General features: G+C 63.4%; 2 protein-coding genes across 2 annotated transcripts; one reads left to right on the forward strand and one right to left on the reverse strand.

Annotated features, from left to right (window-relative positions):
- Window positions 1-1,244: 1,244 nt before the first annotated feature.
- Window positions 1,245-2,503, reverse strand: Fbxl14 (F-box and leucine rich repeat protein 14). Its single transcript, XM_048335224.1, is given in 3 exon segments — window positions 1,245-2,081; window positions 2,083-2,355; window positions 2,357-2,503. Coding segments are annotated over 3 exon segments (1,203 nt in total). The 5' UTR covers window positions 2,486-2,503; the 3' UTR covers window positions 1,245-1,280.
- Window positions 2,504-7,408: 4,905 nt separating this feature from the next.
- Wnt5b (Wnt family member 5B) lies at window positions 7,409-14,457 on the forward strand. Its single transcript, XM_048335212.1, is given in 12 exon segments — window positions 7,409-7,491; window positions 9,066-9,297; window positions 9,299-9,324; window positions 12,055-12,193; window positions 12,195-12,257; window positions 12,259-12,342; window positions 13,994-14,110; window positions 14,113-14,172; window positions 14,174-14,297; window positions 14,300-14,373; window positions 14,376-14,435; window positions 14,437-14,457. Coding segments are annotated over 12 exon segments (1,077 nt in total). The 5' UTR covers window positions 7,409-7,414.
- The last annotated feature ends 10,686 nt before the right edge of the window (window positions 14,458-25,143 follow it).

Below are 25,143 nucleotides of genomic sequence, written 5' to 3' on the forward strand. Positions count from 1 at the left end.
CTCGCCTGCCACCCCCCCCCCCCCCGGGTTCTGCATCACCCCCAGATCTCAGTTCTACCCAGAGGAAAGCAACCCCTCAGTGGGGCCTGGTGTTGTGGAAAGGTTTTGCACCCCCCCCCCAACTCCCTCCAGTTTCTTTCAATTTCCATGTGGACAATTTAAAACCAAAAATCCCAGAACAGGGCTGGGAGGACTCGGAGCACCGACTCCAGCCGGGCCGCACAATGCTCCTGCCCTGGCCTCGGCCCACACGCGCTATCTCAAAAAGAATCCAACAAACACAGGCCGTTTCTTTTGTGTGTGTGTTGTTTTTTTTTTTTTTCAAAAAACATACTTCATATTTCCTCTTTTATTATATAAATATCATCAGTTTAACCTTTTACTGTAAGAATATAAACGTCTTAAGAGGATCTTTGTTATTATTTATACAAATTCACAAACAGTACAATTCATTGATAAAGGTCTCTGGGTCTCTCTAACTCCATGGTTCTCTCTCGTTGGCTGGGGGGGCGGGGGGGCGGACTCTTTAAGAAAATAAACGAACAGAAACCCAACAAAAATATACATCCTAGTCAAAAGTGAGTCTTCTTCTTAAAGCCAAGAGTCCCCAACCCGCACGGAAACCAAGCCGTCCCCTCCCCCCTCCTGCAGGAAGTGACTTTCTGGGGGGGGGAGACCGAGGCAGGGGTTGGGAGGGGAGGGGGGGAAGGGAGGGCGTGATTTGCATATATCATCATCATCATCATCATCATCATCATCCTCAGGGCGCCACCTGCACCCCGGACACGCGGAAAGGCGGGGACCCCGGGCGCTGGCGCGCTTGTGCTATAAATTAACCGGAGGCTGGGGGGGGCCGGGAAGCCAAACCACCACAGAGAGAGAGAGAGAGAAACCCCGCGGGCCCCAGGCACAAAAAACGTCTCCATCCCCCCCACCCCCCCAAAAAAAACCCACCCCAACCCCAGCCAGGCCCGGCAGGGCGCGCGGCCCGGGGGTGGGGTGCGCTGGGGGCCGGGACGAGGTAGGGCGCGCGGGGCTGCGTTCCGCGGAGGGGAGACGGGCGACCTCGGGTTCCTTCCGGGAAAATAAAAAAAAAAAAAGGAGGGGGGGACCATGACTTCCCCCCTCCCCCAAAAATCCCCCCGACCCCCGCGATGGCGGCGGCGGCGTGCGCATCCACCCCCGAGGGACGCAGCCGGGCCCGGCGTGGGGTGGCCGGGGAGGAGGGCGCGGGGAGGGGGGGGTCGCGCCCCCCGCCCCCGGCCCCCCGCCCCCCGCCCTCACCTGACCTTCTCGCTGTCCGTCATCTGCCAGAGCCCCAGGTTGAGCACCTTGAGGCAGGGCAGCTGCGTGATGCGCTCCAGGCCGCGCTTGGTGATGCGCGTGCAGCCGTACAGGTCGATGCCCGTGAGCTGGCTCAGGTGCTCGGCGATGAGCTCCAGGCCGCGGTCGGTGATGCGCGCGCACTGCCCGATGTTGAGCGTGCGCAGCCCGTGCATCTGCCGCACCATGCGGTTCAGGCCGTCGTCGCTGATGTGGCACGAGCACAGCGACAGCGACTTGAGCCCGTCCAGGCCCTGCGCGATGTAGGCCAGGCTCTGGTCGCCCACCTTGTCGCAGAAGGACACGTCCAGGCCCGAGAGGCGCAGGCCGCCGGTGGCCAGGTGCATGATGCCCGCGTCGCTGATGTTGTCGCAGGAGCGCAGGTTGAGGCTGCGCAGGCTGCCCATGTGCGACAGGTGCAGCAGCCCCGCGTCCGAGATGCCGCCGCAGAAGCTCAGGTTGAGCAGCCGCAGCCCCGTGAGCCCGCGCGCGATGTGCTTGAGCGACAGGTCGGTGAGCTTCTGGCAGTCCTGCAGCGTGAGCTGCTCCAGCCGCAGGCAGCCCTCGGCCGCGCTGCGCGTCATGCCCGCCAGGTGCCCGATGCCCACGTCCGAGAGGTGGCGGCAGCTGCGCAGGTTGAGGCTCCGCAGGCGCTGCAGGCCCCAGGCGATGAGCAGCAGCCCCGTGTTGGTGACGTTGCTGCAGCCGCCCAGCTCCAGCACCTCCAGGCCCTTGAGGTACTGCGCGATGCGGCCCAGGGCTGCTGTCGGTGATCTGCTTGCACAGGCTCAGGTTGAGCGCGCGCAGCGAGCCCACCTCCTGCACGAAGGCGTGGCCCAGCCCGTTGTCCGTCAGGTTGTAGCAGCCGCTCAGGTTCAGGCTCTCCATGTCCGCCAGGCCCTGCACCACGTAGCTCAGGCTGCGGCGCAGGCTGAGGATCTGCACGCGGCGGATGCCCCGGGCCTGCAGGCTGGGGAACAGCGACGGGTTGGCCCGGCGCAGGTGCAGCTTGGCCTCCACCCCCCGCCACACCCGACTTGTGGTAGGCGGCGTCCCGCCAGGCCGCGCACACCTGCGCCGCGCGCCCCTTGTCCCGCACGTCCAGGTAGCCGAAGATCATGGCGAGCAGCTCGGGGAAGAGGCAGGAGATGTGCGTCTCCATCTTCCCGCGCCCGCGCCCGCCCGCCCGCGCGCGCCCGCCCGGCCGCCCGCCTCGGGGAGCCGGGAGGAGGTGGGGGGGGGGGGGCCGGTCCGGGGATCGGGGATCGGGGATCCGGGATCGGGCCCCCCGAGGACGCCCCGAGCGCGCGGGCCGCACGGCCGCCTGCGCCGCCGCCGCCGCCGCCGCCCCGGGCCCCGCCCCGCCTTCCGGCCGCCGCCGCTCCGCCTCCCGGTGCGCCCGTCCGTCCGTCCGCCCGGCCCGGCCCGGCCCCGCGCGCCCCCGGCCTCACCGCCCGGGCCGGGAAGGCGCCGCCGCCGCCGCCGCCCGCCGCCCCGCCCGCGCCGCCGCGCCCCCGGGCCCGCCCGCGCCCCCGGCCGCATGCCGCAGCCCCCCGCCCCCCGCCCCGCCCGCGCCCCGGGCCCCGCGCCCCCCGGGCCCCGGGGCCCGGCCCCGGCCGCTTCCGGCGCCGCCTTTGTCTCCCGGCCCGCGGCTCCCGCCGGCCCAGCCCCGGGCCGCCCCGCCGCGCGGCCGCCCCGGCCCGGGGGGAGGGGGACCCGGAGGCCTCTCGGAGGGCCCCCCGCGCGCGCCGCCTCCGCCGCCGCCGCCGCCCGCCCTCCGCGGCCGAGACTCGGGAGCGGCCGGCAGCCCCGGCGCCGAGGACCCCGCGCGGCCCGAGCGAGCGCGGCTGGGCGCGGACCCCGGAGCGGGCGAGGCGGGCGCGCCGCCGCCGCCTCCCCCTCCCCCCCGCGTGCGCGCGCGCTTGGTAGCGCCCGGCTCCCCGCCCCCCCCGCCGGCGCTCGCGGCGTGGTACGCGCCGCCGCCTGCCCTCCTCGGCGCGCGTGCGCGTGGTCGCGCCCGGCTCCGCCCCCCTCCCCCCGCCGGCGCTCGCGGGGTGGTACGCGCCGGCGCGGCCGGAACGGGCGGGGCCGTTGCCCTGGAGACCGAGCTCCTCCCCCGCCGCGCGGCCGCCGCGTTAACCCCGTGGGCGCCGGGCCTTCCCCGCGGGAGCCCTCGGCACCCGGCACCCCCGCTCTCGGGCCTCTCTCGCGACCTGGAGGGCCTCCCGTCACACGGGGGGTGTGTGTGGGGGGGGTGGGCTTGCTTCTGGAACGTTCCGGAGGGATGTGCTAGAGTCCTCCGCGCTGACTTCCGGGTTCCTCGCCCCGCTTCCGGCGGGCGCCGCGGGAAGCGCTCGGGGCCCGGCGTCGTCCTCGGCCCCGGGCGCCCCGGCTCCTCGGCGGGAGAGCCGCGCATGCGCGGGCTGCGAGGCGAGGACCGCGGTTCGAGGCCCGCCGGGGCGGGGCGGGGGCGGTGGGCGCTCCCTGGACCTGGGGTCCTGAGGACGGCGCCCTCTCCCTCCCCCTCCCTTCGTTTGTGGTGGGGGACGGTCCCTCCGCGGGGATCTTGATTCCTCAAGCAGGAAGAAGGTGAGCCCCAACCCGGATGGGTGGGTTCCGGGGCCACCAGGTGCGTGCGGTGCCCCGGCCACCCCGGTGGGTCTCGAACCCAGGACCACAAAGTCACCAGCACGCACTCGGTCCGCTGGGAGTCTTTATTGAGCTGTGCTGGCCGCCTGATGGCCCAGCACCACCACCACCTCCACTACCACCACCATCTCCACCATCTCCACCACCATCACCTCCACCATCACCATCACCACCATCATCTCCTCCACCACCACCATCTCCACTACCACCACCTTCACCACCACCACCACCATCTCCACCACCATCATCTGCACCGCCACAACCTCCACCATCACCACCACCATCACCACCACCACCACCATCTCCACCACCAGCACCACCTCCACTACCACCATCATCACCACCACCAGCACAACCTCCACCACCATCATCTGCACCACCATCACCACCACCTCCACCATCATCTCCACCACCACCATCACCACCACCATCACCTCCACCATCACACCATCACCATCATCTCCTCCACCACCACCTCCACTACCACCACCATCATCACCACCATCACCACCACCACCATCATCTCCACCACCACCTTAGACCCTGCTAGGCAAAGCAAGCGAAGCAGCACAATCTCGGTCGTGGGCACCACTGGTGTTTACTAATTAACCCTAATATCTCCCTCCACCCCCCCTCCCTCTCTGTCTCCCTCTCCCTCTCCCCTCTCCCCCCCTCTCTTCTCCCACCCCCCCCACTCTCTCATTGGCCCCTAAATTAAAACCTGCCAGAACTCAGTGGTCTTCCTTGTTCCTTTCTTTAACGGTGGTCAGGCTGCTTTGGGCTCCTGTTATTCATTCGCCAAAGTTCAGTTTGCTAAAAGGGGAGGGGGGGTCTCCCCTATACCTTTCACTTGGTTTACCCCCCACCCCCGCCTGGCCTTGCCAGCTGAGGAAACTGGATGTGGCTGTCACCCCGAGCGTAAATGGAATTCCATCGAGGGAAGCTGGCCGCCACGGGTGTTCCATTGAGCAAAGCACAAGCAGGCGAAGAAAAGCTGGCCCCATGGGGGAGGCCCGGGCTGGGCCCCGCCAGTGCTGGACTCGCACAAGCCCAGCCCAGCTGCTGGCCGGGCCCTGCATCCTGAGGTCCTGGGGTTTGAACTCGGGGCCTGGGAGCTGTCCCCGCGCGTTTGTCCTCGCGGCTGGGTGCTCTACCGCTTGAGCCACACCTCTCTCTATTCCCAACTTTTTAGTAGTTCATCAGAAGACAAGCGAGTCGGACAGGGTGATGGGGGGGCAATGGAGGGGCCGTGGGGGACTGAGGGAAAGGGGTGCTGGGAGGGGGGGCAAGCAGAACCGTGCCGAAGTCTGTCCTAACCGCCTCTGACGCGTGGAGCCCCCGGTGGGGGCGCGCCACATGGGGCCAGTCACCAGCACCCCCACAGTCGCCACCTTGCAGCTTGATCCCTGGGGCTCCCCCCGCGGAAGGGGCGTCTGGAGCCACGGCCTCTCGGCCGGCTGGCTACTCACCAGGCTTCCTCAGCCCAGAGAGCCCCAACGAGCCTGCTTCCCAAGGCCACCCCAAACCGCCTGCCACCCGGACCCCGGTTTCTCCACGTCCCAGCCTGCCGTCAGCCCCTCCTTCCTTCCTCTCTCTCCCTCCCTCCCTTCCTTCCTTCTCTTCCTCGTTCCTGCCTGCCTCCCTCCCTTTCTGGTTCATTGTTCCCCTACACACCCAGCTTGAAGCTCTGAGACCAGAAGGGCGTATGCTGAGTGTGCATAGGTGTGCATGTGTGTGTGCACGTAGGTGTGTGCTGCCCAGTCTCTGGCTTCTCCCATCTGGAAGGCACAGGTAGAAGCACCACGCACTGCTACAACCCCTTCTTGTTTGTTTGTTTTTGTTTTCCAATTCAAAAATCCATTTGGGGGCTGGGAAGGTGGCTTAGTGGCTGAGTGCTTCCCTAGCATGCCTGAAGCCCTGGGTTCGATTCCCTAGCGCCACAGACACAGAAAAAGCCGGAAGTGGCGCTGTGGCCCAAGTGGCAGAGTGCCAGCCTTGAGCAAAAAGAAGCCAGGGACAGTGCTCAGGCCCTGAGTTCAAGTCCCAGGGTCACACAGACACCTGCACGCACACGCACACACACACACCTGCCCCTGGGTGGACTTGTTGGGCACCGGGGCTCTGAATCACAGCTCTGGGAAGCCCTGCCTAGTGGAGCTGGGCTGGTGGGAGGAGGTGACGGGGCCCTGGCCCCGGCTTGGGGACTGTGACCCCCTCCCCGTCCCCCAGGAGGAGATGGGCCCGAGGGTGAGGTGTGGGGTGTGGGGCTGAGCCAGGGAGGGGGTTGGAGACTCGGCGGCGGCGGCCAGGGCCCGTTGGGTCTAGCCAGCCCCCTCGCCCGCCCCATAAAGCCATTAGCCTCCACTGCCAGTCCTATCTCTGCGCTATCTCCCAGGTTCCAGTCTGTGCCTCGGCCGACCTCCGGCCCTGGGGGAGGGAGGGAGGATTGATGGGGACAGAGGGGGGGCTTGCTCTGAGGAGGCCGCCAGGTCCCTGTGAGGCAGGCTGGGGGGCCCACCATTTCCGAGCCGGCTCTGCATGACAAAGGACGGGGAGCTGGTCCCTCCTTTGATCTGATCAAGGCTGGCTCCACACACCTGTGGGGGACCCGCCCCCCCCCTCCCCAGCTGAGACCTCCCGGAGGAAACCAAAAGGGGGTGGGAAGAGGCCAGGTCCAGCCCTCTGCACCCAGTTCTGGTCACAGCCTTTTGCCTGGTGGCCCCCGGGACCAAAGCACCTGCCACCCCCCTAGCAGAGCCTGGAGAGAGGGGAGCCGAGAGCACGGGGTGGTGAGCTGGGGCTGAGGGCGCCTGGCGGGGGGGGGGGGGGGGCTCTGGGTTGGGTGCAAGACTGTTCGGAGGTACAATGGGGGGCCCGGTGGCGTGTAGGAGAGGGTGTGTCTCATTTGTGTGTGTGCAGGTCCCGGGGCTTGAACTCAGGGCCTGGACACCGTCCCTGAGCTTTTGTGATCAAGACTGGCGCTCTACCACTTGAGCCGCAGCCTCCACTTCCGGCTTTTTGGTGGCTCACTGGAGATAAATGGCTCGCAGACTTTCCTGCCCGGGCTGACTTTGAACCGTGATCCTCAGATCTCAGCCTTCTGAGTAACTGGGGTGACTGGCGTGAGCCCCCCCCCCCGGCTGCCGGGCCTCCCCTCTTGTTTCCACTCCTACCAAGAGGACCGTGAAGGTCTGGGTAGTGGATCTCATGGCTGGCGTGCGGGGATAACTAGCAGAAGCGCGATGGGGGCTGTGGGGGGGGCCCCCCCTCACCCCCCTCTTGGGAGGGTCTGCCCCTCCAGCCCCCCTTCCCGGAGCCTGCCCCCTTGCGGCGTGCCCTGTCTGCTCCAGGATGCCTCCCCGGCCCTCTTTCCTCCTGCAGGGAACCCTTGTTTGGCAGGCGTGGGTGTCCGGGTGCCGGGGCCGGGCGGCGGAGGCCCACCATGCCCGGCCTGCTGCTGCTCGCCCTGGCTCTGCTGTCCGGCCGTGCCCAGCTGCTGACCGAGGCTGGCTCCTGGTGGTGAGTGTCGGAGGGGCGGGGGGGCGGCCGTACCCTGATCTACAGGGGGCAGCCAGGGCCTCTTCAGTCCCACAGAAGCCAGGAGAATGTTCTTTTTTTCTCTCCTTCAAGCGCTTTCTCCAGGGCTAGCAGGCACCAGGCCCCGGGCACCCTCCCCAGGCGAGAGCCGGGCCTGGTGGCGCACACCTGGAGCGCAGCTGCCCAGGAGGCGAAGGCGCTAGAGGCCGGGCGGTGGAGCCGGCCGCGCACCCGGCCTCTGGGGTGGACCGGGTGCCGGAGCTGGCCTTGCGTGCTCGGCCTTCGGATCTGACCGGCCTTTTTATCCTTGTTGGGGTTGTTTGTTGCCGGTGCCCAGCCTGGGGCTGGAAGGTCGGCCTTGTCCCTGAGCTTTTGTGCTCCAGGCTGGCGTTCTACCCCTCGAGTCACAGCTCCATTTTTTTCCTGCCTGGCTGGCTTTGAACCAGGACGGTCATCAGATCACAGCCTCCTGAGTAGCCGGGATTACCCATCCACCTGAACCCCTCACATCCATCACCAAGTAGCTGGGATTACAGGGGGGCTTGACGGCGCCCTGGGGCGGGGGGAGGCCACGCCCCCAGGGCGCTAGCCACACCCCCAGACCCCAAGCCACGCCCTCAGGGTGCTAGCCACACCCCCAGGCCCCAGGACATACTCTCAAGTCTAGGCCACACCCCCCAGACCACACCCTCCAGACACAGGCCACACCACACTCTGGGTGGTGGCCCTGCCCTCCAGGCCACACCCTTCAGGCATAGGCCACACCCTCAGGGTACAAAGCCACGCCCCAGGTCAGGGCCACACCCCAGGCCACACCACATGGCCATACCCTAGTGGCCAGGCCACACCCCCGGGCCCAGGCCACGCCCCCTGCATCCAGGCCACACCCCCATGGTCCAGGCCACACCACATGGCCATGCCCTAGAGGCCAGGCCACACTCCTGGGTCCAGGCCACGCCCCCGAGTCCAGGCCACGCCCCCGGGCCTAGGCCACACCACATAGCCATGCCCTAGCGGCCAGGCCACACTCCTGGGTCCAGGGCCACATCCCTGCCACACCCCTGCGTCCAGGCCACGCCCCCCCTGCGTCCAGGCTACGCCCCCGGGCCCAGGCCACGCCCCCTGGGCCCAGGCCACACCACATAGCCATGCCCTAGTGGCCAGGCCACACCCCTGGGTCCAGGCCACGCCCCAGGCCACACCCCCGAGTCCAGGCCACGCCCCCCGAGTCTAGGCCACATCACCTGGCAATGCCCTAGCGGCCAGGCCACACTCCTGGGTCCAGGCCACGCCCCAGGCCACACCCCCGAGTCCAGGCCACGCCCCCCGAGTCCAGGCCACACCACCTGGCCATGCCCTAGCGGCCAGGCCACACTCCTGGGTCCAGGCCACGCCCTGCCACCCCCCCCTGCATCAGGCCCCGCCCCCGGGTTCAGGCCCCGCCCCTGCGTCCAGGCCACGCCCCCGGGCCCAGGCCACGCCCCCGGGCCCAGGGCGGCCCGGTTCCCCCTCTGAGGCCCGGCCCGGTCCCTGTGCCCCTGTCCCCCCGCCCGCAGGTCTCTCGCCACGAGCCCCGTGCAGAGGCCCGAGCTGCTGATCCTGGGCGCGCAGCCCCGCGTGCGCGCAGCTGCCCGGCCTCTCCCCGGGCAGCGGAAGCTGTGCCAGCTGCACCAGGAGCACATGGCGTTCGTGGGCCGCGGCGCCCGCGCCGGCATCCGCGAGTGCCAGCACCAGCTCCGGCTGCGCCGCTGGAACTGCTCCACGGTGGACGACGCCTCCGTGTTCGGCCCGCGTGCTGCAGATCGGTAAGGCCGGGCCGCCGGGCCGCCCCCCCGGCCGAGGCGGGGGCTGCGGGGGTCACTCCCGCGCCTGGCTGCAGCGTGACACGCCACGGCCTCACACGCCGTGTGTCACTCCCGCTCCTTGTCATAGTGTGACACGCCACGGCCTCACACGCCGTGTGTCACTCCCGCTCCTTGTCATAGTGTGACACGCCACGGCCTCACACGCCGTGTGTCACTCCAGCTCTTTGCTGCAGTGTGACACGCCATGGCCTTACACGCCGTGTGTCACACCCCCTTCTTGCTGCAGTGTGACACGCCACGGCCTCACACGCCGTGTGTCACACCCCCTTCTTGCTGCAGTGTGACACGCCACGGCCTTACACGTAGTGTGTCTCCTCGTTACATTGTTACATGCAATGTCTAGTGTGTCACACTGTCTCCTTGCTACATTGTTACATCGTAGTGGGTCACGTGGTCTCCTTGTTCCATTGTTACATGCAGTATGACACATGTCACATTCTATAATGCAGCAACCCACACCGTTACCACGTTGCATTACAGTGTTACGGGCAGAGTAACAGCATCATGGGTGCTAGTATAATGTGATACTGTTCTATCAGTGTTGGTTCTTAATACTTTAATGTGCGTATGCATGGATTGCTATTACGTACTAATTAGTTTGATACCATCCCATGGTTAATAGTATCACGTAGGCATACACACGTGTGTTTGTGCCAGTCCTGGAGCTTGAAACCCGGGGCCTGGATGCTGTCCCTGAGTGCATCCCCAGCGCCACTTCCATCTTTTTCTTTCTTTCTTTGCTGGTTCATTGGAGATGAGTCTCATGGGCTTTTCTGCCTGAGCTGGCTTCAAACCCCGATCCTCAGATCTCAACCTCTGGAGCAGCTGGGGTGACAGGCCAGAGCCAGGGGCACCCAGCTGTTTTTTCTTTTATTTATTTACTTATGTATTTATTTATTGTGGGTTGTGGGGCTTGAACTCAGAGTCTGGGTGGCACCGTTCCCGGTTTCCTGCTGGTTCATTGGAGATGCGTGTCTCACAGACTTTCCTGTCCTGGCTGGCTTTGAACCTCCGAGCCTCAGATCGCAGAGCACTGGGTCCCTGGGGTAGAAGAACTCCCAAATCCTCACTCTCTTCCACTGAGAGAGAGAGAAAGAGAGAGAGGGAGGGAGACACACACACACACACACACACACACACACACACACTTGGGAGCCAGCTGGCGCCCACTGGAGGGGGGGGGGAGGTGTGAAAGCAGGGAGGGGTAGACTTGAGGGGGAGGAAGGTGAGGTGGGGGTCCCCACCCCGGGTGCTGGGGTTTCCATGGAGGTGTGATCTGAGGTCCATTGTTTCTGGTCCTTTGAAATGCAACCCTCCCCTGCCTGGTGAGAAATGGAGAGAGAAATCCGGGCCGTTCTGCTGGGCCATAAAAGGGAGGCGTGGGTGCCTCCCCCCTCCCCCATCCCGCAGCCCATCCTCCATCCGCTCCGTGGGGTCACCTGGGCCTGGGTCGCCCCAAGAATGACTCCAAGCAGATGGAGGGAAGGGTCTGGAGAGGGACGGCATTGGGGTTTTGACCTCCGCGGGCACCTGGTAGGATGTATTTGCTGGTGACCTCGCGCAGGCCTGACCTGGGTGGCTCTGAGGGGACGGGGGGGGGGGGGGGGGTCCCGGTCCTGGCGGGGGTGACGGTACCTTCTGACCTGCCAGGCTCAGCACGCCACAGGGAAAGTCCCTTTGCTTTTTCTCGGACGCTGCTGCCAAGATCTGTCGCTGGAGGGCAGCAGAGGCGCGCGGAGGAGCCACGGGGCCGGGGCGCCCCCGGAAGCGGCCCAGTGCTGGGTTCCTTGGGGTTGGATGCGCGGTGCGATGGGGTCTCGAGCTCTGCCTAGCACCCCACCGGCTGGGGTTACTATTATTGTCCATTCTGAAGCCTTGGGGGCCGTTCTGGAGGTTTCTAGGGAGACCTAGCTGACCGACCGGGAGACCCAGTGCTGCCTTGTGCAAGCCAAGCTCGCCAGTCCTGTCTCTCCCCCTGCCCCCCCCATCCCCAGCAGGGGCCGAGGGGGCCTGGTGTGGCCTGTGGGGGAAGCACACAGGCCGGTGGTTCCTGAAGGCAGCTGGCATGCTGTCGGCTCCGCATCGGCCAGGATGGATGGGGTGCAGGCTGCCCCCGCCCCCCCATGCCAGATCCCCCCCCCCAGCCTGGGGCTCAGCACTGGCCAGTCTGTCCCAGAGGACACAGTTCTTTGGGGGGGGAGGGTTTCTCGGTGGGGGGGGGAGCGAACCGCCCCCCCCCCATGAAGGGGAATGGCCCACCTTGACCGCCACCCGCCTCGTGAATGGCAGGGTGAGGGGTGACCCCTCAGATGGGGGGGCGGGGGAGCATGGCCCCCACCCCGCACAGTGTCCGACTTCAGGACGGGATCCGTGACCTGCCACCCACACGGACCCCTTCACAGACAGTGCAGCCCCCTCTGGAGCTGTCTACTCTGTACGTGGGTTGTGCTTTATATTTTAGGGCGAGGCCCTGAGTTCGAGCCCCAGGACCGGCGCACACGCACGCACACGCACACACACACACGTTTCTAGCCCTGTGCCAGTGGGTGGCTCGCCCTTGTCACCCTGGCCCTTGGGTGCCACAGTGGGGCGGTGGGGAGGGCCGGGGAGGGGGGGCGGGCCGGGAGGGGGGGCTCCGTCACCTCCCCCCGCCCCCCCTGTCCCCGCAGGCAGCCGGGAGGCGGCGTTTCGCGCACGCGGTGAGCGCGGCCGGGGTGGTGGACGCCGTCAGCCGCGCGTGCCGGGAGGGCGAGCTGCCCACGTGCGGCTGCGGCCGGGCGGCGGCCCGACCGCGGGAGCTGCCCCGGGACTGGCTGTGGGGGCGGCTGCGGGGACAACGTGGAGTACGGCTACCGCTTCGCCAAGGAGTTCGTGGACGCCCGGGGAGCGCGAGCGGAACTTCGCCCGGGGCTCGCGGGAGCAGGGCCGCGCGCTGATGAACCTGCAGAACAACGAGGCGGGCCGCAGGGTAAGGGGGGGGCAGCCCCGGCGGGAGGGGAGGGTGGGCGGGCGGGAGGGCGGGCGGGGCGCGGCCCTCGGGGCCGGGTGAACTCGGGGCTGGCGCTCTGCCACGTGAGCCACGGCGCCGCTCCGCGGTGTCTGGTGGTTGATCGGCGGTCAGTGTCTCACGGACGTTCCTGCCCGGGCTGGCTTTGAACCGCCATCCTCAGATCTCAGCCTCCCGGGTGGCTGGGATGACAGGCGTGAGCCCCCGCCCCCCCCCCCCGTGCCCGGCTTAAGATTGGGTTTTTAAGTTCTTTTGCAGGGCGTGGGTTCAAGCTCAGGGCTTTCTTAGTCACACCGGGCCCCTGACTGACTCCGAGCTGTGCCCTCGGCCTCCTATCTCGTTATTGTTATTTTTTTTTAATTAAGCAGGAAGAACCCAAAATTGAGATCATGCCCCCCACCCCCACCCCCACCACACACGCACACGCACACGCACACACACAGAGAAGGAGCTTATAAAATACGAAAGAAACACACACACACATACACATACGTGTGGTGCGCTCACAGCAGCAGACCGGGCAGCCGCCCGCCGGTGTCTGGGATTTGTGTAGCTGAGACTCCTGTCCTCCCCTGTCCGTCTGCCGGGTGTTTGTCCCCGGGAGTGGGCCCCCTCCCGTCCCCTGCGCCCCAGGGGCTTAGCGCCAAGGGACACAGTTCTGGAAGCTTCATGCTTCCTCCTTCCCGAAGCCGGGCCAGGCACTCCTGGCCTCTAAGCCCAAGGGCCATTTCCACAGGAATGTCCGGCTCTCTTGGCAGGGGGGGGGGGGGGGGGGGAGACCGGTAATTGCCAGGCTGGTCTTTGAAGTGCCTGTTGAAATGGGGTGTCAGCTCCTTTGTGTGTTCCTCCTTGCCCCCCCCCACAGCTGCCCAGCCAGGTCCTCCCCCAAAGCCACCCAAGTGGAAGGGGGGGGGGCTTGTGCACCGTCCCCGTGGGGGGGGGGGGGGCTCTGAGGATGGTCGCTGAGCTTAGAGGGCCTCCGTTGGTTTCTGCTCTGAGCACAATGGAGGACTCCACCACCGAGGGACTCCCGAAAAGCTGAAAGAAATGCCTGGAAAATGTGGCCCGGCTCTGTGGGGTCGTGCTAGCTTTGGCTGCAGAAAATTGGGGGGGGTGTCTTTTTTTCTGGGGGGGGGGGTGCATGCATTCTTCTCTGCCATCTGCACCTCTGGGCCTGTGACCAGAGGGCTGATGACCTAGGTGATAACAGAAAAGGGGGGCCCAGTCCTTGGGGACCTGGTGGGGGGCTTGTGCTGTTAAAAGCCGGCCCAGGCAGGAGAGCCGTGAGAGCCTTTTTGTTGTTGTTGTTGGTCTTGGGGCTTGAACTCGGGGCCTAGGCGCCGAGCTCTCGCCGCTGGAGCCACAGCGCCCCTTCTGGCTTTCGCTGCGGACGTGGTGCTGCGGATTCGAACCCGGGGCCGCACAGTCCCGGCCGCGGCCGTGAGGCTCTCGCCTCCACTCAACTAGCAAAAAAAAGGCCAGCCGTGGAGCTCCGGCTCAAGCGGTTAGAGCGCCCCCGGGCCCCGAGTTCGAGTCCCAGGGGTGGCGACCCCACAGACGACCGCAGGACCCGGGTGGCAGCCCCCCCCTCCCCCCGTCCCCCCCCCCGCAGGCCGTGTACACGATGGCGGACGTGGCCTGCAAGTGCCACGGCGTGTCGGGGTCGTGCAGCCTGAAGACGTGCTGGCTGCAGCTGGCGCCGTTCCGCCGCGTGGGCGACCGGCTGCGGGGAGAAGTACGACGGCGCGGGCGGCCGTGCGGGTGACGCGGCGCGGCCGCCTGGCGCCGCTGGAACGGGCGCGGCGCGGGGCCCGCGCCCGACGACCTGGTCTACGTGGAGCCCAGCCCCGACTACTGCCTGCGGGACGCGGCCCGCGGCTGGCCCGGCACGCACGGCCGCCCCTGCAACCGCACGTCGGCGGGCGCGACGGCTGCGGCCCGCTGTGCTGCGGCCGCGGCTCCGAGCCGCGCGGGGCGGTGCGCGTGGAGCGGCTTGCGGCTGCCGCTTCCACTGGTGCTGCTACGTGCGCTGCCGCCAGTGCGCGCGGCGCGTGGGACCAGGACGTGTGCAAGTGACCGCGCGCGAGTGACCGCGTGCAAGAGACCGCGTGCGCGAGTGACCGCGCGTGCGAGTGACCGCGCCCGCCCTGTGACCGCGTGTGCAAGTGACTGCGCGTGCGAGTGACCGCGTGTGCAAGAGACCGCGTGCGCAAGTGACCGCGTGCACCCGCCCGCCCGCCCCGCAGAGCCTGCACCGTACAGACCCAGAGGAGCCTACTTTATATTTGTACAAATAAACGGACGATGGTGACGGACAGGAGAGACGCACGCGCGTGTGTGAACCGCGCGATGACGCCGGCTGGGCATGCGTATGTGTGTGTGCGTGCGTGTGTGTGTGCGTGTGTGTGAACCGCGCGATGACGCGGGCGTGCATGTGCGTGTGTGTGTGCGTGCGTGTGTGTGTATTCTCCCTCCCTCACGCGCCCACGGGCCTCCACAGGCACTTCGTGGGGAGGAAAGTCGTGACGAGGCCCGGCCGGGGGCTCGAACTCGGGGCCTGGCGCTGTTCCCGAGCATCCTTTCCCCCCTCAAGGCCACCACCGCGGCTCCGCTTCCCCAGCCGGGTTCGCCGCACGCAGCTCCCGGGAGAGGTGTTTTGGGGTTTTGTCTTTTTTGACGGAGAACGTGGGTCTAGAACATTCTCAGGCCCAACCCCAGGGCAAGAGACTTGAAGCAGGCTGAGAAGGTGGCTTAGCGGTCAAGTGCTCGCCTAGCACGCATGAAGCCCTGGGTTCGAGTCCCCATCACCACCTATACAGAAAAAGCCACAAGTGGCGCTGTGGCTCAAGTGGCCGAGTGCTAGCCTTGAGCAAGAAGAAGCCAGGGACAGTGCTCAGGCCCCGAGTTCAAGCCCCAGGACTGGCAAAAAAAGTGAGAGAGACTTGAAGCAGCCCCCCCCTCCCCGGAACTGGTCTGCAGTCCCTCTGTCCGTCCACATGGTGTCGCTGTGCCCCCTTGAGCCTTTGTCCCAGGGCCTGACACGCAGGAAGGGGGGGGGAGTGGAAGCCCCGGGTCTCCCACGTAGCTGGCAGTCACGGTGGAGTCAAGCCGAGCGGGGGGGCGGGGGGGGGCACGGGTCTGGGGGGCCGGCGGGGGCAGCTCGGCTCTGAGAGCTCTGGAGAGCCATGGTCCCCACTGCCCCGTGTGTGTTGTGTGTGTGTGTGTGTGTGTGTGTGTGTGCGCGCGCGCACACACGCGCGTGCCCATCCCAGGGCTTGGAACTCAGGGCCTGGGCGTCGTTCCTGAGCTTCTTTGGCTCAAGGCTGGCGCTCTACCGCTCACTTTCTAACCTTTTGCCGGTTCACTGGAGATCAGCGTCTCACGGACTTTCTTACCCGGGCTGGCTTTGAACCGCGATCCTCAGATCTCAGCCTCCTGAGGAGCTGGCATGACAGGCGGGAGCACGGTTCCAGCCTCTTTTTCAGCCCCTTTATTGCCTTTTCCCCATCAAAGTAATGAGAAACACGCTTCCTGCCACACAGTTCTTCTTCTTAGTGTGTGATGTGTGTTAACACATATAACATGTTATATATCACATATATTTTATATATAAACAATTATTTTAGCCAGGCACTGGTTGCCCACACCTATCATCCTAGCTGCTCAGGAGGCTGAGATCTGAGGACCAGGGTTCGAAGCCAGCCTGGGGCAGGAAAATCCATGAGACTCTCCTTCAGAAAACCAGAAGTGGCGCTGTAACTCAAGTGGTAGAGCGCCAGCCTTGAGCAAAGCGAGCTCAGGGACGGTGCCCAGGCCCCGAGTTCAAGCCCTAGGACAGGCAAGAAAACAAACCCCACATAATAACAATAAGGTGCATATTTTAAAATGGGAAAGAACATTGCAGAAGAGAGCTGGTTTAGTTTCTCCGGGTCTTGAGCTGGGTTCCCCAGCACAGGAAAAGAAAGGGAAGGAAAGGGGGAGGGAGGGAGGGAGGGAGGGAGGGAAATCCCGGCACACTGAGCTGCTGTACAGGTGAGGAGGCCCCGGTGAGACCCAGGCCTCCAGGGCCCCCGTGGTGGGGGGGGGGGTCTCCCCTAGGTCTGTCGGGGTCTGTGTGGCCTTTATGCACACCCAGTCCCGCCTCTCCCCGCCCCCCCCCCCCTTGGCCTCCCTGGCTGGGAGGGGCTTGTTTTCTACCTCTGTCCTCTCACCATTGTTTCTGTGGGACAAAGGCCGCTGAGAGGCCACGGCATGTCCTGTTCCCGGCCTGTCCCCGGCCTCTGCCAGAGCCTGGGGGGCCCTGACCCCCCCCCCCCGCGGGCCCCCGCCCAGGCGCTCTGGGCGGCTACGCCCTCATCTTCAGTTACCGGCCAGGGCCGCGGCGCCTCCGCTGGACACCGAGGCTCGTGGGGCTCCACGCGGCCTTGTTTATCTGCGGAGCCCGCCTTCCAGCCGCACAATGGGCCTGGGGAAGTCTCCAGAACAATGGGCATTCACGAGGGACGCTGGGGACTCGGCGTCCTCGCGGCTCGGGCGGGGGCGGGCGGGGTGCGCACGGGTGCGTGGCTGGGATCGCGTGAGCACCCGGGGGTGTCTGGCTCTGACCTCCCTGTGGGTCACTCCGGGCTGGGGCTGTCACATGCCCCCTGGGCCTGGCACCTCACCTTTGCTCCCAGCCAAGGAGCTTGGCTAAGCGCGTCCTCAGCCAAGGACGCCGCCGCCCACACAGCATCCCGGCCAAGAACGTCAGGAACGCAGGGGACGGGGGGCACCGAGCCCGGGCTGAGCGTCACCCAGCCAGAGAAGGGGGGCTGGGACATGGGGGCCTCAGCCGCCTGAATAGCCGGGGGTTATAGCAGGAGCTGCGGGCGCCTTCTTACGTGAAGCCCTGGGTTCGATTCCCAGCACCACATATACAGAAAACGGCCAGAAGTGGCGCTGTGGCTCAAGTGGCAGAGTGCTAGCCTTGAGCAAAAAGAAGCCAGGGACAGTGCTCAGGCCCTGAGTCCAAGGCCCAGGACTGGCAAAAAAAAAAAAAAGGGACAACTTGCAGAAACAGACTGGCCCCCTCCAGCACCCCCTGCCCACCCTCCCCGCCTCTCAGGGTGCAGGCGGGTTTGCCTTTGGGCTCAGAATTGGGGCAGAGGGAACCTATCTGGAAGCCATACTGCGATCAGCCTCTCCTGCCAGCCGCCGGCTTTGTGACTCTGGGTCGCGGTGACCCAATCCTCAGGGGCCGGGACTCGCATCCAATCTCCCTCTGACCCAGCGGCGAGCCAGGGCCGCCCCCGAGGCGTGCCCTCTGACCACATCACCCCAGGGGTCCTCCCTGCCCCCACAGGGACCGGCCAGCCTCAGGACCCATGCTGTCCCTCACAACCCACTCCTGGGGAACGCCGAGGAGGAGGGAACTTGAAACTCCAGATCAATTGGGGAAACCCGGTTAAAAAAAAAAAATCCCTGATCTGTTCCCACTCCTATCATAGGTGGCTCTTTATTTCAACTGGAGCTTGTCTGATAGACTGTTGCAATGATTGACTACAACTTGAATTCTTCACACAGTTTCTTCCTCCCTCCCTCCCTCCCTCCCTCCCTCCCTCCCTCCCTCCCTCCCTCCCTTCTCTGTTGTTAGTTGTGGGGCTTGAACTCAGGGCCTGGGCACTGTCCCTGAGCCTCTCTGTGCTCAAGGTTAGCACTCTACCACTTGAGCCACAGCACCACTTCTGGCTTTCTGGTGGTTCTTTGGAGTCTCATGGAGCTTTCCTGCCTTGGCTGGCTTTGAACCGTGATCCTCGGCTGCCAGCCTTCTAAGTAGCTGGGATGACAGGCGTGAGCCACCAGCACCCGGCTTCTGGTGTTACTGTGTTTCCCCTCAAACCAACGCGAACAGGTTGTGTGAAATGTCACAGGCTGTTGCCGGAGCACTGGCCCTTCACAAGATACCAGGCCCCGAATCCGGCTTGTTCTTCCCGGTGGAAGGTGAGAGGACCCCTTCAGACCAGTCGATCCCCGGAATCTCCACACTCAGATTGCTGCCAGGCAGTTGGAGAGGTGAAGGCCGTCACCCTTCCCCGAAGGCTGAGAAGTCAAGGCTGCGGGGGAACCGGGCTCCCGAAGGACCGAGAATAAACCGAGATGGGGAGTGCGGACCTCTGGGTTTTGTTTTGTTGAATGCATGTCTTGCAAGGGGGCAAAAGGCCTCCGCCTCGGAGACACCCATACTGAAACACTGCAACTGGGATCCAGTCCTGGTTTGCTCCCCCACTCGGAGGGACGCAGGGAGAAGAAACAGCAAAGCTTTCTTGAAGAAACAGGTGAAGAAACAGAGCTGGGGGGCCGGTGGCGCACACCTGTCTGGCATCCTCGCTACTCAGGAGGCTGAGATCTGAGGATCGTGGTTCGAAAAAGTGTGCCGAGATTCTTAAATTCCCTAGTAAAAAAACACACCAACGAGCCACAAGTGGAGAGCTCTAGCTTGGGCAGAAAAAGCTTAGAAACAGCACCCAGGTTCTGAGTTCAAGCCCCAGGACTGGCACATGCTCTCTCTCTCTCTGTTACACAGCACACACACACACACACACACACACACATCAGAGCTCTCCCGTGGCAGGAGAGGCGCCCAGGGCAGGCAGGGCCTGGGCTTGGTGTGTGCAGGGGTCACAAGGTGTCAGCAGGAGAGAGCCCCATACTCGTCCAGCCCCTCTGATTGGCTTCAGGAGCATGCCACACTCCTGAGCCCCTCTGATTGGCTGGGAGAGCTCTTCCACACTCCTCAGCCCCCTCTGATTGGCTGCTTGAGTATTCCACACTCCTCCAGCCCCTCTGATTGGCTGCTTGAGTATTCCACACTCCTCCAGCCCCTCTGATTGGCTGCTTGAGTATTCCACACTCCTCCAGCCCCTCTGATTGGCTGCCTGTCCTGGCACCTCTGGTCCACGCAATCTGCTGTTCACAGGCAAGTCTTCCAGGGGCAATGAGCCAGGACCCATGGCCCGGGGCCTGCACACCAGACTGCTGAAGCCCATGATGGTTTGATACCTGAGGACAGACACTCAGCACGGCTCAAGGCTACGGTAAAGAGATGTCTAGCGCCTGCTCGCAGGGCTGCCACCTGGGCTTCGCCCCGACCTCCCCATCCGGGCTCCTCTTCTGCTCTCACAACTGTGCTAGCCCCGTCTCTTGGCTGGACATGCAGCTTTATTTTTGGTAGTACTGAGGTTTGAACTCAGGGCCTCAGGTCTGTTAGGTGCTGCACCACTCTGTTTGTTATTTAGGAGGTGGAGTCTAGCAACGTTTTCTGCCTGGGCTGGCCTGGAACTGTGATCTTCCAGATCTCAGCCTCCTGAGTTAGCTAGGAGTATGTGTGAGCCACAAGCACCTCCCTCCCTCCCTCCTCCCTCCCTCCCTCCCTCTCTCCCTCCTTCTTTCACCTTCTTTTTTCACATTTTAAATGTTAACATCCATTGGTTGTATGGGGAGCTTGTTTTATTTTGCAAGTCCCGGGGTTTGAACTCAGGCCTGAGCACTGTCCCTGGCTTCTTTTGCTCAAGGCTAGCACTCTGCCACTTGAGCCAGAGCGCCACCCTCTGTTTTATTCTGTGTCTGTGGTGCTGAGGAATCGAACCCTGGCTTCAAGCAAGCTAGGCAAGCGCTCTACGCTGAGCCACCTTCCCAGCCCATTCTCTTTAGCACTTGGTCCTGCCCTGCCCACAAGCTGCTGCCTCAAGCAGAATCTGACCCCTCTATGACATGACAGTACAGTAGCTATGCAACAATACACACGAGGAAACACTTTTCTTTAAACCATTATAAACTGACATTTTTACCTTTCTGTCTTGAACTCAGGGCCTGTATGCTGTCCCTGAGCTTTTTCACTCAACACTGGCACTCTACCCCAAGAACTACAGCTCCACCTACAGCTTTTTGGTGGCTAATTAGAGATAAAGTCTTGCTGGGCTGGCTTTGAAACCTCGATCCTCAGTTCTCAACCTTTTGAAAAGCTAGGATTACAGGCATGAGTCACTGGCGCTGGCCTTGAACTCATGCTCTTCCTGCTTCTACCTCTTGATGGTTGTTGTGATAGGAGGTATGAGCTGTCATGCCTGACGTACAAACTAGCTTTGACTTTGCTTCAAATACTGTATTTATTTCCTTATTTTGCAGTGCTGGGGTTTGAACCCTGGCGGGTGGCTCAACCACTTGGGCTACTCTGCCAGCCCCTAATAGAATATTTTTGTCCACTTTACCCTGAATTCTATCCTAGAGTTAAAAAACTCTTGAGCACAGAAAAAACAATCTGACAATGTGGGTCTGTTTACTGTCAGAATGTAGACACGAGAGACGGAGAATGAAGTCCTGGATTAGCAGTGACTTCTGTTTTTATTCTTCCTCTCTTTTTCTTCTTGGTAGTGGGGTTGGTTTGAACTCAGGGCCTGGGCGCTGTCCCTGAGCTCTTTTGCTCAGGGCTAGTGCTCTACCGCTCTGAACCACAGCACCACTTCCTGTTTTTCTGATGGTTCCCTGAAGATAAAGAAGAGTCTGGTGAACTTCCTGCCTGGGGCCGGCTTTGAGCTGGGGACCCTCAGATCTCAGCTCCTGAGTAGCTAGGATGACAGGCGTGAGCCACTGGTGCCCAGCTTTTGACTGTCTTCCTTTTCCAGTAGCCAGGTCTTTTTTTCTGCAAGCATTCCCTTTTCCTGTTCATTTCTGCTTTCTCCCCATCTCTCTGGAGCGGAGAAGCAGACCTGAGATGCAGGGCCCAGTGAATGGGCCCAGCCGTGAACCGGCCTGGGCTGGGCGGGGCATTTCGTCTCTGCCACAGGAGTCGGTTCCATACCAGCTCGGCTTCCTCCTCAGCGAAGGCTTGCGGGCTCTTGGAGCGCAACTTCTGCAAGCTGTCACCCCGGGGCCACCAAAACTCCTCCCTCTGCCCTTGGAGACAGAAGTCCACTCAAATTACCCAGAGAACCTGGGTCTTCAGTTCCCAGTCTAGCTAGACCACGGGGGACCAGGCCTCTTCAAGTTATGGATTTTAAGTTTGTAGCAGCACAGTTAAAACACTCTTTTTCTTCTTGGGGGGGGGGGGGCTGTGCCTGGTTTTCTGCGTGTGGGTGATTGCTTGGGCAGTTGGGTTTTTTTGAACAGATGTTATCTTCAATTTTTCCTTAACAAAGAGCTGACAGATTCAAAACAAAATTAATAGGTGCTTCTACTTTACTGGTAGAATGACTTTTTGCCTTATTGATGGTCGCCTGTATTTCCCGTTTTACAGGATCTGTAGTTTTCTAACACAAAGTCTTTATCACTGAATTTGTGTGTATGTGTGTGTGTGGTGTGTGCAAGTCCTGGGGCTTGAACTCAGGGGGGCACGCGTGTGCGCCGCTGGCGGCGCACACACACACACACACATACACACACAGCACTTGCTGTAAATCCCAGGCAAGGTTGAGGCAGGAGGATCCTGAATTCGAGGTTAGACTGGGCTGCACAGAGACAAGACACAGACGTCATTTGCCCTCACAGGAGAAGCAACGCAAATCCCGGCACCTAGGATTTTGGTTGGAAAGCGTGACCTGCTTGGCTCTGCCCTGGCCTTGCTGAATCACAATGAGGGCCTTCCTGAGGGCCATTGTCCTGTCACTGAAGGCAGGGACAGTCCCCCACCTTGCCTCGCACCCTCTTGGTCAACAAATGGCAGCGATGACTACCTCAGGCTGTGTGCCACAGGGCACTGTTGGTCACGGTGACGGGCATGGGGGGGTTCAGGGCGGGGGGGGGGGAAGTGGCTCTGGGAGCCGAGGGCAATGAAGGACTCCACCCTTCCACAGAGAGGCGTGGCGCCCTAAGAATGGAGGCACGGGGTTCTCGAGATCGGCAGGTGACGACGCTGGCTTTCGCAGAGTCCCCCTCGATTTTCTTCCAGCTCACCGGAAGACGGGACACCCCAGGTGAGCGACTGAAGCGGGGGAGGGGCCCTGTATGTAGGAGGGGGCCCTGTATGTAGGTGAGGGATTGGGAGGTCACTCCTGGGGGTGGAACTCAGGTCAGGGAGCCGGCAAGTTCCTCATCGGAAGGAGGCGAGCGAGGTGAAGAAACGAGGTGGTTTGTTTCACCACCGTAAGAACATCAGGCTGGGCGCTGCGTGGCTCGCACCTGGCATCCCAGCTACTCAGGAGGCTGAGATCTGGGGGATCTCAGTTCAAATCCAGCCCCAGGCAGAAATGACTCTTTATCTTCAATGAACCATTCGAAAACTGGGGGTGGAGCTGTGGCTTAGTGGTAGAGCGCTGGCTTTGAGCAAAAGCGCTCAGGGACAGCACCCGGACCCTCGAGTTCAATCCTCACAACCAACCAACCAACAACCAACAACCAACCAACCAACAAGCACTTCAGGAACTGCCCATAGTCATCTGGTCATGAGATCCAGACGGGGACAAAATCTTGGATGGAAAAAAGGTAAGGCCCTCTGTTTTTGGAGGGGTGTTGGTCCTGGGTCTTGAACTCAGGGCTGTGGAGCACTGTCTGCTTGTCCCAGGGGTTTCTTTTTCGTGCAAGGCTGGTGCTCTACCACTTGAGCCACAGCTCCACCTCTGGCTTTTTTGGAGGGAGTAACTGGAGGCGAACGTTTTGTGAACTTTCCTTCCCTGGCTGGCTTTGAACTGTGTCTCAGACCTCAGCCTCCTGAGTCCCTAGGATGACAGGTGTGAGCCACCGTGGCCGGCTGGGAAGGCCCTCTTAAACCTTTGCAGCCCAGTCTAGGCTGGCTTGTTTCAAGAGGAAAATTTCTCTTTGTCAAATCCTTTCTTTTGATTCTGTCTGATAAACCAGTCTTTAAGCAAAAGGGAGGGCAGAAGACCTGAGCTCTCAGAGGACTATTTTTGGTGGCCCTCTCTTCTACCCCTTTGCCCCACGTGAGCTGGTTTTTAGGGGTGGAATTTGTAATCTCACAGCGCCTGGGTCGTGTCTGTGCTGTGCACGGTGGAAAAAGACAATTTGTCTTCCTTGCTTTCCATCTCAAAAACCCGATGTCTCGGCCAGACACGCAGAGATCATTATTGGTACGTCTTTTATGAATCTGGTAAACTTAACAACCGCAAAAAGATCATTTAGGTTTGCAATGTAAACTCCTCCTTGAAAAGAATCTTTTTTTTTAACATTTATTTCCTCTGGTTTTCATGTCTGCTGATTTTGTCTGAGTGGGCCTTAGGTGTTTTGTGTGGTTTTTTTTTTTAATGTTTATTTGTGCCTGAGACTTTTTCTCTCTCAAGGCCAGTGTACTCTGCCCCTTCGTTCAGCCTCGGTGGATGGGAGGTCAGAGTCTCCCCTTCTGTCTGGGCTGGCTTTGAACCTTGATCTTTTCCGTCTCAGCCTCTGGAGTGGGGCACCTGGGAACCTGCCCCGGGCCTGAGTTCTCATCAAGACCACCCGCATTCGTGTTCAAGGCTGGAGGCTCCTTTCCCGGCTCCCCCTCCCTGCCTCGGGGAGGTTTCCTCCTGCGCCCTGGGTTTCCCTGGCTGGGGTTCGGGTCGTAGGGGGTGGGGGTGGGGGGTGGGGGGAGTGGGGAGTGGGGGGTGGGTGGGGGTGAGGGGTGGGGGGTGGGAGGGGGGTGGGGGGGTGGCAGGGCCTGCTCTCCAGAGCATGGGTTTCCTTCAAGTCTTCCTGAACACCCAGTTTCGACAGGGGAGGGCACCCACCCCTTCAGACACAGACACAACTCGGAATAAATATAAAAGCCCAGCGCCCTGCCAATCAGGGGCATCCACACTCACTCAGTGCCGAAGCCATTTGTGATGTCTCCTTAGGTTAAGAACCCATAAAAGCATCCTTCTGAGGGGGTGTGGGTGTGCTGGGGCTTGAACTCCACGGCCCCGGGCCCCGCGTCCCCGAGCTGCTGGGGCTTACGAGGCTGGCGCTCTGCCGCTGGAACTACAACTCCCAGGATGCACCGCGGTTGTAAGCGCCACCGGCGGGGCCCACTTCCTGTTTGGGCCCGCGGCGGCTGCGCGCCGGGTGGGCTCCGATTGGCTCGCGCCGCCTCGGGCGATCACGTCACGCGCGACGCGCGGGGGCGGGGGGCGGGGAGACGCGGCGGCGGCGGCGGCGGCGGTCGGGGGCGGCCCGAGCTCCGTCCCAGACGCGGAATCGCGGCGGCGGCGGCGGCGGCAGCGGCCGGGCCCCCTCGCCCTCCTCTCCGTCCCCCCTCCTCCCCTCCCCTCGGCATCGGCTTCCGACGGGGCCGGACGTGCGCGGCCGGGCGGCCTCCGCCTCCGGGTGAGGGATCTCGGCTCCCGCCGCCCGTCCGGGGCGCCGAGGTGACGGGAAGCCCGGGGTCGGCGCGGCTGGCGGGCGGGCGGGCGGGCCCCGGGGCCCCCGGGCTCGCGGGGGCGGGAAGCGCGCCGGCCGGGCCCCGTGACCTCTGACCCGCCCCCGGCCGGGTCTCGCTCGGTCCCCCTCGTCTCCGGGTCCCCGTCCCCGGTGCCCGGTCCCCAGGCCGGGCTCCCCCCCCCCCCCCCGCGCTCGGGCGGGGCCGCGGGGGGGACGGCGCCCCGGGGGTTACCTCCGTGTTAACGGGCCGCCTCGGGTCCCGGCGCGGACGTGGCAGGTCTGGACGGCGGCCGCCTCGTCGGGTCGCCCTGCAGCAGCGAAGTCGGACAGGTGGAGCGTTGAGCTTCCTGATGCGCAGGTTGTCGTTAATCCCCCCCCCCCCTTGTTGGGGGGGATGTGTGTGTGTGTACACAGGTCACACACACACACACGCACACC

This window comes from Perognathus longimembris, chromosome 27 (assembly GCF_023159225.1).
Source record: "Perognathus longimembris pacificus isolate PPM17 chromosome 27, ASM2315922v1, whole genome shotgun sequence".
Taxonomy (NCBI): domain Eukaryota; kingdom Metazoa; phylum Chordata; class Mammalia; order Rodentia; family Heteromyidae; genus Perognathus; species Perognathus longimembris.